This window comes from Euprymna scolopes, chromosome 13 (assembly GCF_053919585.1).
Source record: "Euprymna scolopes isolate OS-2025 chromosome 13, ASM5391958v1, whole genome shotgun sequence".
Lineage (NCBI taxonomy): Eukaryota > Metazoa > Mollusca > Cephalopoda > Sepiida > Sepiolidae > Euprymna > Euprymna scolopes.
The window spans coordinates 94,088,984-94,105,655 of NC_136494.1; the positions used below are offsets into that span (position 1 = coordinate 94,088,984).

The 16,672-nt window shown below is 31.4% G+C and overlaps 1 protein-coding gene across 2 annotated transcripts in view; it reads right to left on the bottom strand.

Annotated features, from left to right (window-relative positions):
* LOC145292087 (cyclic AMP-dependent transcription factor ATF-6 alpha-like) overlaps positions 1-16,672 on the bottom strand; it is a 169,730-nt gene that overhangs the window by 76,312 nt on the left and 76,746 nt on the right. For both annotated transcript variants that reach the window (XR_013869546.1, XM_080138163.1), the window contains exon 2: positions 5,864-5,928. Coding sequence is in view for 1 of the 2 variants with exons in the window: in XM_080138163.1 (XP_079994289.1) it covers positions 5,864-5,928 (65 nt within the window). In the remaining variant the exon portion in view is untranslated. The remainder of the gene's footprint in view (positions 1-5,863; positions 5,929-16,672) is intronic.

The window sequence follows — 16,672 nt, forward strand, 5'->3', positions numbered from 1 at the left end:
AGTTCGACCAGTGGACAGGTTGGGTCCATTGGGGCTGTTAGTCAAAGGATTATGTAATTGGACATGTGTTTTAGTTTGGCTAAGCAAAATTCATTCTACAAGTTTGCCATTCGACCTTGGGGAAGCAAGTATCACTTATAATACCCTGCCCAACCCCACCCTCCCAAAAAACATTATTTGTTTATAAATTAGGCTTACAGTTTTTGTTTTTAAGGAAAAGTTCCTTTGTTATAGGGCTGATTGGATCAGACGACAACTTTGGATTGGCACAGTGAGCAAGATGATCACAGCTAGTGGCATGAATGCTTGAACTCATGATCATAATTATTTACTTGTCTTCTTTATGAAGGCAGAGTTATACATAAGCCCAATTTTTAATGTGGGGAAAATCAAAATAGATACTACACTTTGCTCCTAGACAAAAAATGACAAGTCATATTTATGGAGTTTAAAAGGTCCTCAATTCAAAGGCATTGGTTTGCGTAAGAGTGAATTTTATTGGTTAGAAATTAAGTTTTTCATTAAATCTTTGCTGCTTTGATGTTGAATTCTTTATTTGATATGTTCTCAATTCAGAATGGAAAAATAAATACTCCTATAGATTTACAGAAGTATTTATTTTTGTTTTATGGCATATCAACCCCTTTTCAGATTATTTAAATCAGTGTGTCATTGTGATTATGCCGTGTATATAAAGCCATTATATAAAGCAGTGGCAAGTAATCTGTCTTATGACAAGGGACGCATATTTCTGGAATATTCATTGTATTTCAAAGTTAACTAGAAATACTGTGCTTATCATACAAGTTCTTGACAGTGCCATAGAAAAAATATCTTTGGTAATCAATCTAAAACTTTTATATTTACATATGAAGACAGAAGAAAAAGTGTTATTTTGTGCACCTTGCTAGTTAGGAGTGAAAATGCTAACTTGAAAACTCTTGAAACTGGTATTGTAAAGATATTCATGAAGATAATAAGAATTTTAATGCTATTTTATATACGAGGTGCCTTCAATAAGTTTCCAAACTTTTTTATACAGGCATTTAAAATTGTCATAGACTCTTGAAAATTCAGTCTGTTATTGCTATACATACTAGGAGATGACTGACCAATTTTTATGATTTTAGGTTCAAATGAACATCTACAGCAGGAATTGGAATACACCCTACTAAAGCCTGATTGTCACAGCTGGTGAATTTCAAAAATGCAATCTGAACATGAAGATCTTTTAGAAGAGGGATATCCAATAAAATTCTGTTTTCAACGAGGAAAAAATGTCACAGAAACACATGGAATGCTTCAAACTGCTTTTGGACCACCCTGCATGAATCGAGCACCAGAAGTTGTTGGAACGGTACACCAAGTGTATTGCAGCCAGAGGAGATTACTTCAAAGGGGATCAGAGTTTCATGTGTATACTATTAATAAAAATTCCCATATGAAAATGTCTAGAAAGTTATTGAGTAAGTACATGGAACTTGTAATCCCATGGGAAATTGAATGAATCTCCTCTTCAACAACAATGCAATAAACACTAACAAATCTCAGCTCAAACTCTCTCGTTTTTCTCAAGTCTTTCTTCTTAAAGGAGTTAATATCATCATATATAAATGAATGCCACCTATAAAAAAATCTAACTACGAGTTCTTTTTTTTACTGTTAAGCTAATCAATCAACTTTTTATCTGTTTTTCAACCAGTTTCTAGCTGATTGTAGAGTTTGTAACACTATGATTGGTGCCAAAGGTAATATTAGTTTGTTTAATTAACATTTGGTTAAATTAATTACAGAAATACTGTATTAAATAAAAAATAGCTGAATGCTTTTTGAACTGAGAAGTGTAGAAAAACATAACTTATTTTAATCATTTGAAATTGTAGCTTTTGAAGTTATCTTTTATTTATTGTATTTTTCACACATGGTCAAAGGAATGGCTGAGGACAGGTTAAAAGCAACAACTAAGATTATTCTAGATAACTCGATTTAACTAATAAAACTTAAGTTTTAAAGCCATTTTTAATGACAAACTTTGAATGGTCAATGATATTTGCAGGTTGTTGGATGTAGGTATTATCAAAGTGATTGAAATTGGAAGGATTTTTTCAACAGAAAAGCATGACACAGGGTCATGATACAATAATAGATTCATTATTTTAATGCTTTGCCTCTCTCCCACCCCCTCCCCCGTACATGATCGCCCCTGGCACTGAGGCATGTAATCGGATTAAATTGGTTATGTGACATAAATGGTTTTGGGTGGTTTTACTGAAGGACTAGCAGAATTGATTTGAACAAAATGTAAGACCATGGAGATGCCAGAGTACTCAACTGTGGAGAAATATTTGGATGGTGAAGATAATGAGGTTGTTTAGAAGTTTTGTTATCTCGGTGATGCTATTGGATCACAGGGTGGAGCAGGTGCTAGTGTGATTGCAACAGTTAGGAATGGATGGAATAAATGCAGAGAATATCTGCCAAAGCATTACCACTATCGACCAAGGGAAGAGTGTGTCAGGTATGTGTATGCAGTGTGATGATGTATAAATGTTCAACCTAGCCGGTAAATGTTGAGTATATGCATCGCATGGAGAGAAATGATATGAGAATGATACAATGGATGTGTAATGCGAGTCTTAAAGACAGGTTTAGATAAAAAGGAAGATTAAATCTGGACAGTATAGGGAGATGTATGTAGAACAGGACACTTTGATTGTATGCCCACATTGAAAGAATGGATGAGAGATTTTGGATTAGTAGATGTAGAACAGTTAAGATAGCAGGTTGAGTTGAAAGGAGTAGGTCAAGGAGAACATGGGAAGAAGTGATAAGAATGAATGAAAGAAAACGACCTGGCCAGAGATAGGGTAGTTTTAAAGTTAATTTCTAAAAGCTGTCCAACATATAATACCATGTAAAATGAGCCAATGATGATGATCATCATAAAAGACATAGGACCATGTATATTTTGCTTGGAAATGAGTTCAATTTAAATTCAATAAAATATTTTTTTTTTTTTTTACACGGTGGTCACCACTTATCAAGGCCCGGAACCCACTCAGGGGTAAGGGTTATTGCAAGTACAGTACGTTAGTGTGGAGATTTGATGAAGTGTTTACTTAAGGGGGCAGTTCATTAGGAATTTGTTTACGTTGGACTTGAAGACATCCAAGTTGTAGTCAGGTGGGAAGCAGGCAGACGGAACAGAGTTCCACAGGCGTGCAGTTCTAAGAAAGAAGCTTTGTTCATGGAATATATTTTTTAAAGTGAAAACTGTCCTCATTGTATGTAAACATTTATTTCACTGTGTCTGACCACAAAACAAATTGAACACAACATTAATTACACAACACCGAAAAAGAAGACTACCAAATCGGCAATATGGCCCAAATCAAAGTTATAAACATTATGTACCCACTTGGGTGGTCAAACATATACAGTTAAGAAAAAACTACACAACAATGAAATTATATACTAATATGTTTGAAATTGTATGGTATTTCTACTATTATATAAAAGGAACTTTGTGTGTGTGTGTGTGTGTGAGTAAGTTCCTTATATACTTTAAAACGACTGGGTCGATTTTTATGAAATTACATACAAATGTATTTTGTGTATCTGGCAGTGTTCTTAGATGGGTTTTGTATTAGAATATCTTTAATAAGTAGCAATAATCGAAAAAATCGGATGAAACAAGGAACAGACGATTTTGACCAAAGTTAACATCTTATAAAACCTAACATCACAAGTGCATTTAAGAAGTTTTATCACCACACAAGCAGAAAGGCCAGCCATATAAAACCAACAGCAGACTCTTTGATATGACACGTGCAAAATGAATGTTTCTGTTTAGATCACAACTGAATCATAATACTTGACTTTTGCATTTTAAATTTTAATTCAAGCCATTATATTATAAAATTAATTTTATAAAATAAACAGTAAGTTCTCTACAGTGCAATGTAGATTACAATGTACTGTGAACTAAGTCACTGTAGGGAGGCATGTGAAGCTTCCTCCCAGTGCACCATGATGGGTCCCCAACTAGAGCAGGCAATCAATTGCTTTGATTGAAAAATGGGCGATTTCACAGATTTTGATGACAATAAAAATACTGCTAATATTTGTATATGAGAGAGGTCATATAGCAAATGTTGCTATGGTATAAAGGTATGAAATGAAACTGCATCTGTGGCTAGTTTATAAATGTTGCTCTTAAAAGGTTTCCTTAATTCCCGAAATTTTTAAAAAGTTTCAAGTCTAACCAAAGTAATCTTCCTGTAGTAATAACTATATATATATATATATATATATATATATATATATATATATATATATATTATATACACACACACATGTATGTATGTATGTATGTATGTGTGATCAACAGAGTTGAATGTCTTTTCATTGTATTGAGACAGTATTTTCATTCAGAGATGTCAAACCTGGTCTTGAAATTATTTTGGCATTTAACCCAACACTATTATGCTCACTTCAACAATAAAGGCTACTAGAGTGCTTAAGTTTTATGGTTATATTTACGCTACCAATTATCCAGAAAATTCTATCCTAATTAATGCTTTACGCTAAGTATAAACTGTTATTTCTCCTGCTAGAGATTTCAACCAATAAGTGGAGAACAAATATATATTACAACTAGCAAGAAGAAACTTTAAACCATTAAAAATAGGATGTATTTAAAGTTTTAAAAAGGGATTATTCCTTCATAGCCTCCTTCTAGATGCATTTAAAGATTTGGGAATATTTCCATTATTATCGCCATTAAATTTTACATAAGAATACATTTTTAGATTTTATGAAGACTCTCTAACCTTTCTATATGGAATACACGTGCACACAAACATCAAGTTTTATATATAAAATTTATAAAGTTTGGATTCCAAAGAGGATGGACATTTTTTTTTCAAAGCTCTATGAATTCAATGCTTGTTTTTGTTTTATTTATAAGATCTAAAGAGTTCAATTAAAAAAATTGATACTAACTTAAAAATGCTTGAAACAAAATAAAAAGCAGCATATACCTCAACATTACTAAGTATGGGGTTGTTTTTTAGGGCTTTACATTGCGAGTGAAATAATCACATTTGTAAGTGATTTTTTTAAGTGCCAACTAGAAATAATAAAATGCTTATCTTTGCGATTGTTTTTTTTTTTCACTGACAATCTTCCAAAGCACATTGCTGAATAAAAAATGTCTTTTCAAACTTTATTTTTTTTAATAAAACGAGTAAAGTCAAATTAAACAATAAAATGTTTAATAGAATAATATATTTTTTTTTTTTAAAGAAGGCTGTTTAAAAAACATCTGAAGAAATTTATATGCTTATATCTTCAAGTCTCAAAATAAAATTCTGTGCATACAGAAAAATCTTTATGATGTATGTACTCGTCACAGAACGAAAATGTCATATTCCAAAAATCATGTGCATTTGGCTAGTAACATTTCTATTTGGCTAGTAAACGAAAATCTTTAGTTGTCAAAAGTCAGCTAAAGATAAATTTTTATTTTTTTCGTTTATTTGTTGAAGATAACCATCATTTAATAACTAGAATTCTTTTTTTTGTTTTTTTGCTTTGTTTTGGGCAATTTTAATTATATAGCACCTTTTTCACTTATCTGTAATTTGACAATTTTTAATAATTACCAACTACTAAACAAATGAATTTGCTCTGAGTGATTGACCCCCAGGCTTCGAATTCACTTTCATCCAAGTCAATCATGACCGGATAAACAACCAGCCACACGTGGCCAACCACTTTCCATATTTAACCTCAAAAAGTACTCTGCTGCCAAGAAATATGAAAGTTTTGAACAAGTATAAAAAATTAAAAACAGACTTACTTCTGTAACTTCCAGAATTTTTTTGCTCAGAAATTCAGTTGATTCATCTTCCCTGAGAAATGTTTCTGAAATAAGATTAAATTTTAATAAAATATGCGCAACATAAAATGAAAATTCATTCAAGAAAATCATCAGGAAAGTAGAACAAATAAACAAAGTTTCTGATTTTCTGGAATGAGGATTATTTGGACTTTTCAAACTACTGTTCTCATCTTGAATGTTTCAATTGATGTAACCGCCAATCTTCTTCAGGTGTATCTTGTAGAACTCTGGATTCTGCACAGAATTTTGAACGGAACCGTTTATTTACTCTGCGGAGGTAATATGCTTTAATTCTGTCAACCATGTCTGGGTAGAAATTTTAAGTAATTGGCAATTGCATTTTGAGTGTTGTCCGCACTGAAGATTTAACCTTCAACCTCCAGAAGAGTAACTTTACAAATGAATTTTACCAAGTACTTTATCCACTATGCCATGGGTCCTTGCAGAAGAGTCAAAATAATATAAATAAACAGACATTCTTTACAATCACACCACCATTTTGAATAAGTATATTTCATTTCAATCAATAATATTCTGGGATTCACATAAGTGTCAGATATCCATAAAAGAGAAATACAGTGGTTTACATTATTATATTTGATTTAGAATTTGAAAACTATAGAAATAAAAATAAAAATAATAAAAATGATAATATGGAATTGAGAGTTTGGAGCATTTCAAAGAAATGCCTGGTGTGCTCCGAGAGGGTTGAAACTAGTGGTGGGACGATTAATTGGAATCGGAATCGTTAATCGTAAGAATCGTGTATTTTGGGAGGTATCGGAATCGGAATCGCATCGTTAAAAAATACCTTAATTTTCCGATTCCTTCATTACGATTCTTTTATCCTGATGTTGAAAAAAATGTCCTGATATTTCTAACGGCAAGAGAGAAATGTAGCATGTTATAAAAAGAAACCAAAGAAATTCATTATTAACAGGGCAATGCTTAGTGCCCTTCCCTTACAAGGTTCATTCATTCAGATCTATTGTGATCAAAACTACAAAAGAGTTAACTTGAAAAGAAGTATGCAGGGCTCTACATTGCGAGTAAAAAAAACAAAAAAAAAACGCTTATCTTTTTGGCGACTGTTTTTTTTTTACTGACAAATCTTCTAATAGTGAATGAAAATGCTTTTTCAACTTGTATTTTCTTAAAATAAAACGATCAAAGTCAAATTATTTAAACAGTAAAAGGTTTAATAGAACAATATACTTTTTTTTCTTTTTTTAAAAGAAGGCTTTTGAAAGAAATATCTCTAAAATGAAATTGATCACGTTGTATTATTTCGCAAAATTTGGACAGTAGTCGGCTTCTTTTGATGTTTCAAAAAAACCGACTCCATACCTATCTCTTCCAAACCTAAAGTTATTAAATAACCCCTTCGTTAATTTAAGGGTAATTAATTGAATTCAGTCAAGTTGTTTTTTTTAAATTTCATTGAAATAAAATCCATTTTTTAATTTTTTTTCTCCAGAAAGATAAAACCCTGAATTTGATTATATTAAAAGCAGAATAATATAATCTTTTTTCTAGAATTTTAAATTGAAAATTAAAAAAAAAGTGTTTGACGCAGTTTTTTGCCGAACGAAAAAGAAATTAATATATATTTTTTTAAAGGTGTTGTAATCAATTAATTTTTATGTCTAAATAATATTTACGATTAATTAAATAATTTCATTTTAAAAAGTATTTATAAATAGAATTTTACTTAAGACTTATAGTTTAGCAATATTGAACCGCATCAACCATGTGTGAATTGAACACAGTCAACCAAAAAAAAAAAAAAAAAAAAAATTCAAAAGAAATGCATATTTGCATTTCATTGTGTAAACTTTTATACATTGGTTTCAAAAATTGGTTATGGTTAACTTTCGTAACCCGTTGTTTACAAAGCCATTTGCCGGAAGTGACGTTTTATCTACGGATGATCAAAACCGTATAGAATGAACCTTTTTTTTTATATGTTTTATTCAAACAGGCTGTATTTGAACTTAATGGACTTTTTTTTATATTTATTAACTGTTTTATTCTTTTTATCAAACAAAAATAGAATTTTTATATTGACATATTATGGACTGTTTTTCGAACATCGAAATTTAAAAATTAGTTTTATTTAAAAAAAAAAAAAAAGAAAGACGGTGTGGAGTCTTTGCAAAAATAAATTCAGGTCCATGAGGGGGACTAGCGTCGCTAGTCCCCCTCATGGACCTGATGCAAATTTTAATAGTCATCTACAAGAATTCCTTTGGCGGCGGCGAATCAAAAGCAATTATTTTGGGAATATAATGTATTGGATACGATTTTTTTATGATGTAATGAGTTAACTACATGAACAAGGAAAAAAAAAAACTTTTTCTTTAAAAATATTTTAAATTTTATGTTAGAAAAGATCTATAAAGTCTATTTTTTTATATGAAGGCAAAAATTTGTTAAAGAGTTAAAATAAACAAAGACTTTTCATTAAATATATTTAAAATAAATTATAAAATATCTATAAAGTCTATTTTTTATGTCTGTAAAAATTTGTTAAAGAGTTAAAATAAACAAAGACTTTTCGTTAATATCTATAAAGTCTATTTTTTATCTCTGTAAAAGTTTGTTGAAAAATTCAAATAAAGTTTAGAATTTAATTTTTAAAAAAAACACCGTCTTTCTTTTTTTTTTTTTTTTTAAATAAAACTAATTTTAAAATTTCGATGTTTGAAAAACAGTCCATAATATGTTAATATAAAAATTCTATTTTTGTTTGATAAAAAGAATAAAACAGTTAATAAATACAAAAAAAAGTCCAATAAAGCTTGTTTGAATAAAACTTATATAAAAAAAAGGTTCATTCTATACGGTTTTGACCATCCGTAGATAAAACGTCACTTCCGGCAAATGGCTTTGTAAACAACGGGTTACGAAAGTTAACCATAACCCAAAAATTAAATTCTATAAGTTTTTTTGTTTTTTTTGTTAACTACTGGTTGGTACAATTTACCGCTCCATCCCTTTATATTTTTTTCTTTTTGTCTTTTTTAGCGGATTATTTTCAATTAATTATCCAAATAAGTGACTAGCTTTAAAACAAAATTTAATAGTAATTTATTTGTTTACAGATAAACTGAATTTTCTAATATGGCCTCAAAGTCCAAAAAAAAGTCTTGCATGGAAACTTTTTGAAGTTTTGCAAAGTCTGTCAAATTAAAATATCGCGAGGAACAAAACCATCTAACATGACCACAACCAACATATTAAAACATTTAACTATGAAGCAGAAGCATCCAAATGGATTGGAGGAGCAAAATAAAAAAGAAAAGGAACAAAAAAATTACCAACTAGTCACTCAGAGCAGTTTTATTAGTTAGGGTCGAAATCGCAGTGTCTTTTTTTTTTGCCTAAGTCACCAATTTTTTTAACCTTCCTCAACTTCAAAGAGTAAATACAATATATACAACTAAAAAAATAATTTTTAAAAATGCTGATTCTATTCATGAAAAATTCTTTTAACTAGAAATTAAAACTTAGGTAAAGATAGCTGACTGACAGCAACAGGAGGAGCACTGGTTAACTACTGAACCACATGGAAAGGTGTGGGGGAGGAAAAAAGGAAATTAAAGGATGATAATAAATTATGATAACCGTCTTTGAAAGGCACTAAACTCCTAAAATTTACTTCTTTAAAATTTTAGGCGGCATTCCCGGGCGATTTTAAAGCACTCTCTCTCAAAAAAAAAAAAAAAAAGATTTAATTTTTAAGATTGGGAAAGATATATTTATTATAACCGAATTCCTGTATGAAGACTGGATCTACTTTATTGGACGTTAATTTGTGAGATAAGTAATTTTTCAATGTTTAATGTTTTTAAAGTTTCAATTATCAAGTAAATTTTTTTAATTGCGTTTTTTTGTTCAATTTATTTATAAAAAAAAACAGGGTTTAAAATGTATTTTTCAAGGTAACAAGCTTCGAAATAAGTCTAATTAAAAAAAATCACTTAATTTTTAATTTCGACAACCCTGAGAATTTAATTATTAAAAAAATATTGAAATGTGACATTTTTTTTTATTTAACATTTCTATTAGTTCAATTAATATTCTTTCGATAATTCATTTCACTCAACAAACTTCACCATTTTTTGTTTTGTTTTATCTTTTTCTGTAATTTTGGTAACTATTTTTGCTCAATTTTATCTAGTATTTCATTTGTTTTTTATAGTGGTATAATTTTTATATGTGTTCCTTTGATATACCCTATTTCAAAATTAGTTTGGCTAAACTTATTCTTCACGTTAGAAACAACATGTAAAAGTAATGAAAAAGAAAAAACAATAGGTGTTAACTACTCTTTGTGAATTATGGAGGTCTGAAGAACTGCCGTCACAAATACAACTATCAATAGCCAAACAAAAAATCGTTTTTGAAATTCCTTTACTTGTAACTTTTCGCTATACCTACCTTTTGGTATAAAACACAAAAACTTTCGATTAATGGTATTTCTCAAATATGGTCGTTAACTTTGGAAGGGTTATTTTGTATCTACGGCGCCATGTCACATTGTTTTTTTCATTACACATGTTCATTTATAAATTATTAAATTAAATATTTATCTTTTTTTATATTTAATTAGTATATATTTTCTTTCTCTTCCGCTATATATCTTTTATTTAATTCATTAAATCTGTAAATTATGAGGACCAAAATAATGAATCGTGTTAATTTATTCTCTAATTTTCTTGTTTTTGTTCTGTTATATAAATTCTATTTTATTTGTTTTTGCTCTGAAGGATAAATTCTATTTACTTTGTTTTTTTTCTGTATTCCAATTAATTAAAATAAATTTTCTCTAAAATAAATTTTGCTAATTTTTCCGTTTAGTTTACTATATAATAATTTTATTTAAACCAAAACACGACGGTGTAGACATAAAATATCTCTTCCAAAGTTAGGGAACATATTTGGGAACTACCGACCATAAGTATAAAACTACCTGGTATATTTCAAAACAATAATTCCCTAGGAATCGGAATCGGAATCGTACTTGGTATCGGAATCGTTAATCAATATTTTCCTGGAATCGGAATCGTATAAAAATTAGGAATCGTCCCAACACTAGTTGAAACCTATAAATTTATTGAAAATTATTTAAATAAATATCAACTTCGTTGCACTTGCTAAATACATGCTTTAGCTCAATTCCCCAAATTTAATTTTATAAAACATAAAAAATAAGGATAAAAAAGGATGATATGGTGCTATGGGTTGTGCACAAAAATGCACTTGTTCTCCATTAATCTTGAGCAATTGCCAGGTCTTCCTCTTAAAAAAAGAGAAATAAACAGACAGAGAGAAAAAGATAAATTATAAGATTTAAAAACTATACCGGGTTTCATCAATCTAATGATGCCAGGTTTGGGATAAAAACCAGGGTCTCATAATAGACTGATTCTTCAGCACCATTCAATCGGCAAAACTCCTTTCTTCTTCTCAGAGTTTTTATCTACAGAGTGGTACAATAAAATTGTCGCACTATAAAAAGATGACATGATTCCATTTCCATTTGATGAAAACCGGTTTTATTTTTTTTTTTTGCTGTAGACTATCTACTAGTTGGCTAGTTGTGTACAAATATCAAGAGCGATAGGAGACTTCTACCACATTTGAAAGTGACACAATGTTCAACAAGCAAGATCGGAAATGCTCCACTGTACAACTCATGCTCTTCATGATCTAAGTTATGACAACAGGACCATTGCTAGCACCTTCAAAATGCATCGCTGGATTTCCACAAATAACAGAAAAGAGTGATGAAAAACTATCTAGCCACAATTATAGTCATTGGTGTGGTTTCAAGTGAGGGCCACATCATACCACTTCACATCTTCAAAGTTTGTTTGAAAGTCAACATCAAAAGTGTACCTGGATGTGCTGAAGAGTGTGGTGATCCCATAATGCAATCAAGTGGCTTCTAGCAGATCTTGGGTGTGACAGCAGGACTCAGCACCAGCCCACAAGTCCAAAGAGAACCAGGCTTGGCTTCAGAAGGAGTGCTATGATTTTGCACCCTTCTTTCACTGGCATGCCCTACCCCCCTGACCTGAACCTGCTAAACTACTTTGTTTAGTCATACATCAAGAACATCACCAGCATGACCTCCCAGAACACCAGAGCAGCCCGATTGTCACCATCTGCAGAGTATTTGCTGAGCTCCTACCGGTGCTTGTGGAAAATGCATGCTCCCATTTTTGCACCTGTATTGAGGCAGAGACTGATGCTGAAGGTGGCTACATTAAATAGATGTCTGCTCTACTACATAATCAAGTTACCTCTTGTTTTTTTCAACTAACGTATAATACATAATTATATATATATATATATATATATATATATATATATTAGTTCAGAAATAAAAGGTTACAAAATTAATAATTTTGAAAACATTAAGTGGATATATAAATATTAATACTAATATTTATAGGACAATCCTAACCACATGAAAATGCTCAATATTCAAGATAGATTATTGATGTAGAGAGACTGATTTTAATTGTCTTTTCATATACAAAAAAAAAAGGACAGAATAAAAGCGTTTTGGTGTAAAATAGTGGAGGGAGAAAAAGGGCAGATTATAATAGTACAAAGTAGTATTTCTATTGTCATCTTCATTGTCTCCGAATTTGCAACATAAATTTAACTCAAAAACTTAATATGAAAGCTGTTACTTTAATTTAAAAAAAAAAAAAAAAAAAAAAAAAAAAAGAGAAAAAATGTATCAAAGTTGGATCGAATTGTGATTGGTTGAAACATCTGGTGTTAATCAAGCACCAGCAGCTGAGGCGAATATCCTCACTGAAAATTATTGATTTAAATCACAAAACTCACCAATTCAAAGAAATTGCTTTGTAATTATGGAGGTATGATGGAATATGCCCCCACCATCAACTTTGTACTTGAATGCAACTCAAAAAAAAAAAAAAAATCTTTTATTGAGGATGATGCAATTTCAGCCATATTGAAATATTTCAGACAACTTTATTTTCTTCCAAAGGCCTACATTCTTCTATGGAAGAGCAAGTTTTTGTATATAATCAACGAAGAAATCTTTGGATTGAATTTTTGACCAATTGCATGCATTTTATTTTATTTTGAGAACCCAATAGTTGACCTTACAAAAGACAAAGTCATAATGACTGATTATGGGCGTTGTACCATGGCTAATGAGCTTCAGTTGTGCCCACAGTAATTCTCCTTAATGTTTCACATTGTAATTCTTGTTTATCAAATTGAACATTTTAGTTGAATCCGTTATTTCAAGTGTAATGATGCATGATTAGTCCTCATCTTCAACTCTATTAAGACTTTCTTCAAACATTTCTGACTAAAACATGTTTCTCTATACAAATCAGATTATTCTGGAGAGTTTGAATTACCTACTAGACATCATCCCGAATATCTTTGATCTTTCTGTAGAAGGTTATATCAGGACAACCTGACATCAGGATACTTCACTCTACAAGTCAACACTGACCAAACCATCAAAATAACAGTATTTGAAGCCTAAATAAAATTCCCTCGACACAGTTATACATTAGCTCATATAAGGAATGGGGGATTTTCTCCAAGTGATGTTACCTGAAGTAACAGCACTTAGCTGGATATTCCACCAAACTAGATGAATTCTTGTTTTGGAACCCAGTAAGATCCAGAATAACAAGAAAGATATACTATAACATAGATAACTGATCACTTGTGGGGGATGGGGTTAGTGTTCTTCACTGCTTTACAAACTCAACATTTGAAAGATAGAAGTTTGAACACTCAGATATCTGTTAGATATTGACCAGACAACGGCAAGTAAGCTGGACGATTATTATTATGATCGTTATTGTTATTTGTAAAAGTAGAATGTCAGAAAAAATGTTATCAAAGCAAAATAAATATTTGCAGATAAAATTATTTATGTTAAAATAATTTCCAAAAATATTAACTTATTGAAAAAAAATTGAGAACATAAGCAAAATAGGTAACGGAGGTAGGTCATCTGATTTGTGTGTATTTTTTTTACGAAGGTATCACCACTTATCAAGGACAAGAGGCCACTCGAGGATAAGGGTTAAAGAGTATACATTAGATAATAAAGTAACCACTAGTAATGGAAATCCGGTAAATTTGTTAACTTATATCGAACAGCTCATCAAAAACTTGTTTACGTTAGACTTGAAGACAACCATATTGTAGTCAGCTGGAAAGCAGGAAAACCGAAGACAATTCCATAGGCGTGCGGTTCTAAGAAAGAAGCTTCGTTCATGGAATCTACGTTTAGATTTAGGCTCAGATAAAGAGTGGAGGAAATTATTGATAGTGTTTTCTGCTAGACGGGTGTTTCTTATGAAAGTTTGGCGAGGGGGAACCATAGATTGGAGATCAGTCAAGCACTTGCCATGAAAATAATGATAAAGCAGAGACAAACTCACAACATCTCTTCTGTGAGAAAGAGGTTGCAGGGAAGAGAAAAGGACATCCCCTATGAGGCTATGAAGTCTATTTTGAACTCTATCAAGGCAGGATGTCCTTTCTAGCAGCTCATGCCCAGATGTGGCAACAGCACTCCATCCTTGGACGTACCTGGCTTTTATATAGATAGAGAATTGGATCAGTAGTGAGATATCTACTGGATCGATAGAAGGATCTCATCATTTTTCTAGCAGCCTTGGCAATGGATTTAATGTATGTGTTCCATTTAAGATCAGGAGTAAAGGTCAAGTCCAGAACCTTGTCAAAACATGAGGCCTCCCCAAGACGAGAGCCATTCATTTCAATTGATGCCAGATGGGGATCAGAGCATTGATGATGTAAAGAGAGAAGCTTGGTTTTAGATGCATTAAAAGTAACAAGCCACCTCTTTCCCCATTGTATCACTTGCTCACAATCAGAGGAGAGAGAATCAAAGAGAACTTGGTCGTTTACGGTCTTAGATGTGCTACCATAGGTAGTAGTGTCATCAGCATAAATGTCTACAAATGATGTCAGGATGTGATTTGGAAGATCATTAATGTAGATCAGGAAGAGAGTTGGGCCCAGGATGGACCCCTGAGGGACTCCAGCATTAATACTGTGAGGAGCTTCTGATTTCTGCCCATCAACCACTACTCTTATGAATCTATCAGAGAGAAATGATTTAATAATTGAGAAGACATTTCCAGCTATACCGTAGCTGGAGATTTTGTGAAGTAAACCTTTATGCCATACTCTATCAAAGGCCTTTGATATGTCAAGAGCCATTGCCCTAGAAAGGTAGCCTCCATCGAGAGATTTGCTAATCCTATGAGATATAACTGTAAGTACATCTGCAGTAGATCTAGCAGAACGGAAACCATATTGTGTGTCACTAAGAAGGTTATTTTTGCTGAAATGGTTGATTAGTTCTCTATTTAACACATATTCCAGCAGTTACTCATGATGCACAGTAGACTTATTGATTTGTACTGAGAGGGAGATGAATTCTTAAATACAGGGCATACTGATGAGATTTTCCAGGGTGATGGGAAGCAATTCTCCTTAAGACAACGTTTAAACAGTGTCTTGGTCATGTGGAGTTAATATCTTAAAGAGATAGTTTGGTAATACATGTAATGAGTTTAGTTTAGTTTACAGTTTGAAGTCAGACTAGAAAAGTCGGAACACAAAAGATATTGTCTCTGAGTTTCAGATGCTGGGATAAACATGACTTTAGCATAATGCAGAAAATTACAACATCTTGCAGCTTCGCTAGGAAGTCAAGAATAAAATTCCATCAAATATATAACCTACTGTTGCTTGGTTTTCTTCGGAGTAGCATTACAAGTTGATATTTTCTTTTTAGATAATTGTTATTTTATCAACTTGCATGAAAAGGGCTATGTAAAAGATGCTTAAAAACCGTTTGAATTGTGCAAATACCATCAGTAGTTCAAAAGTTATGAGAATTTTAAGTGCCAAAATTTCGTGGACATTTTTCTTGAGAAAAAGTGAGCTAAATTACAGACCTCAAACATTTCAGGAAATTCGGTAATTTTGCCACTATTTATTTAATTTTCAAGGTACTCTCTTATGTAAAATTGTGTGTTCTTTCCAATTATGTAGTCAAATTTGATGTATCTCTTTACCATAAGCCATGAATTATAAATTCAGATATACAAATTTAAATTTTTTTAAAACTGGCGCATGGTATCATACAGTGGGTGTCTATTTATGAACAAAACTAAGTATTATAGTGGTGTTTAAATATAGCTTTATTGAGAATAGGCATTTTCCTGCCCCCTCACCAAAGGAGAGCTTAATCTTGGGTGTAGCCATTGAATGCCTAAAGAGCATTCATGGCCGGTATTTACTACTCCCATCAAAGAAAAAAAATTGAGTAGATATGGATTAATCTCAGAAATAAATCAAAGAAAATTTTTCATATAGATTTTGGATTTCTGTAAAAGATGGAAATTCCCATAGTCGATCAGAACTTATGCATTTTGGGACCAGTCCAATTTTCAATTTTGTAAATCCTCTCTTTCTGGCCCAAAATATACCCCTCTTTTCTGAGATGCTAAATCGTACTCTACATGAATCCTTGATGTAACTTTTACAGTACCAGAATACCAGGAATACTGATAAGCAACAACTATATATTCACCAGTTGATGGTAATTTTTGTCATCTATTGTTGTTTTACTGAAAATTCAATTATGTAAACAAAGAAATAAAACGGTAATTTTTTATCTTGTTTCCACCTTCACATTTATAATAATTATTT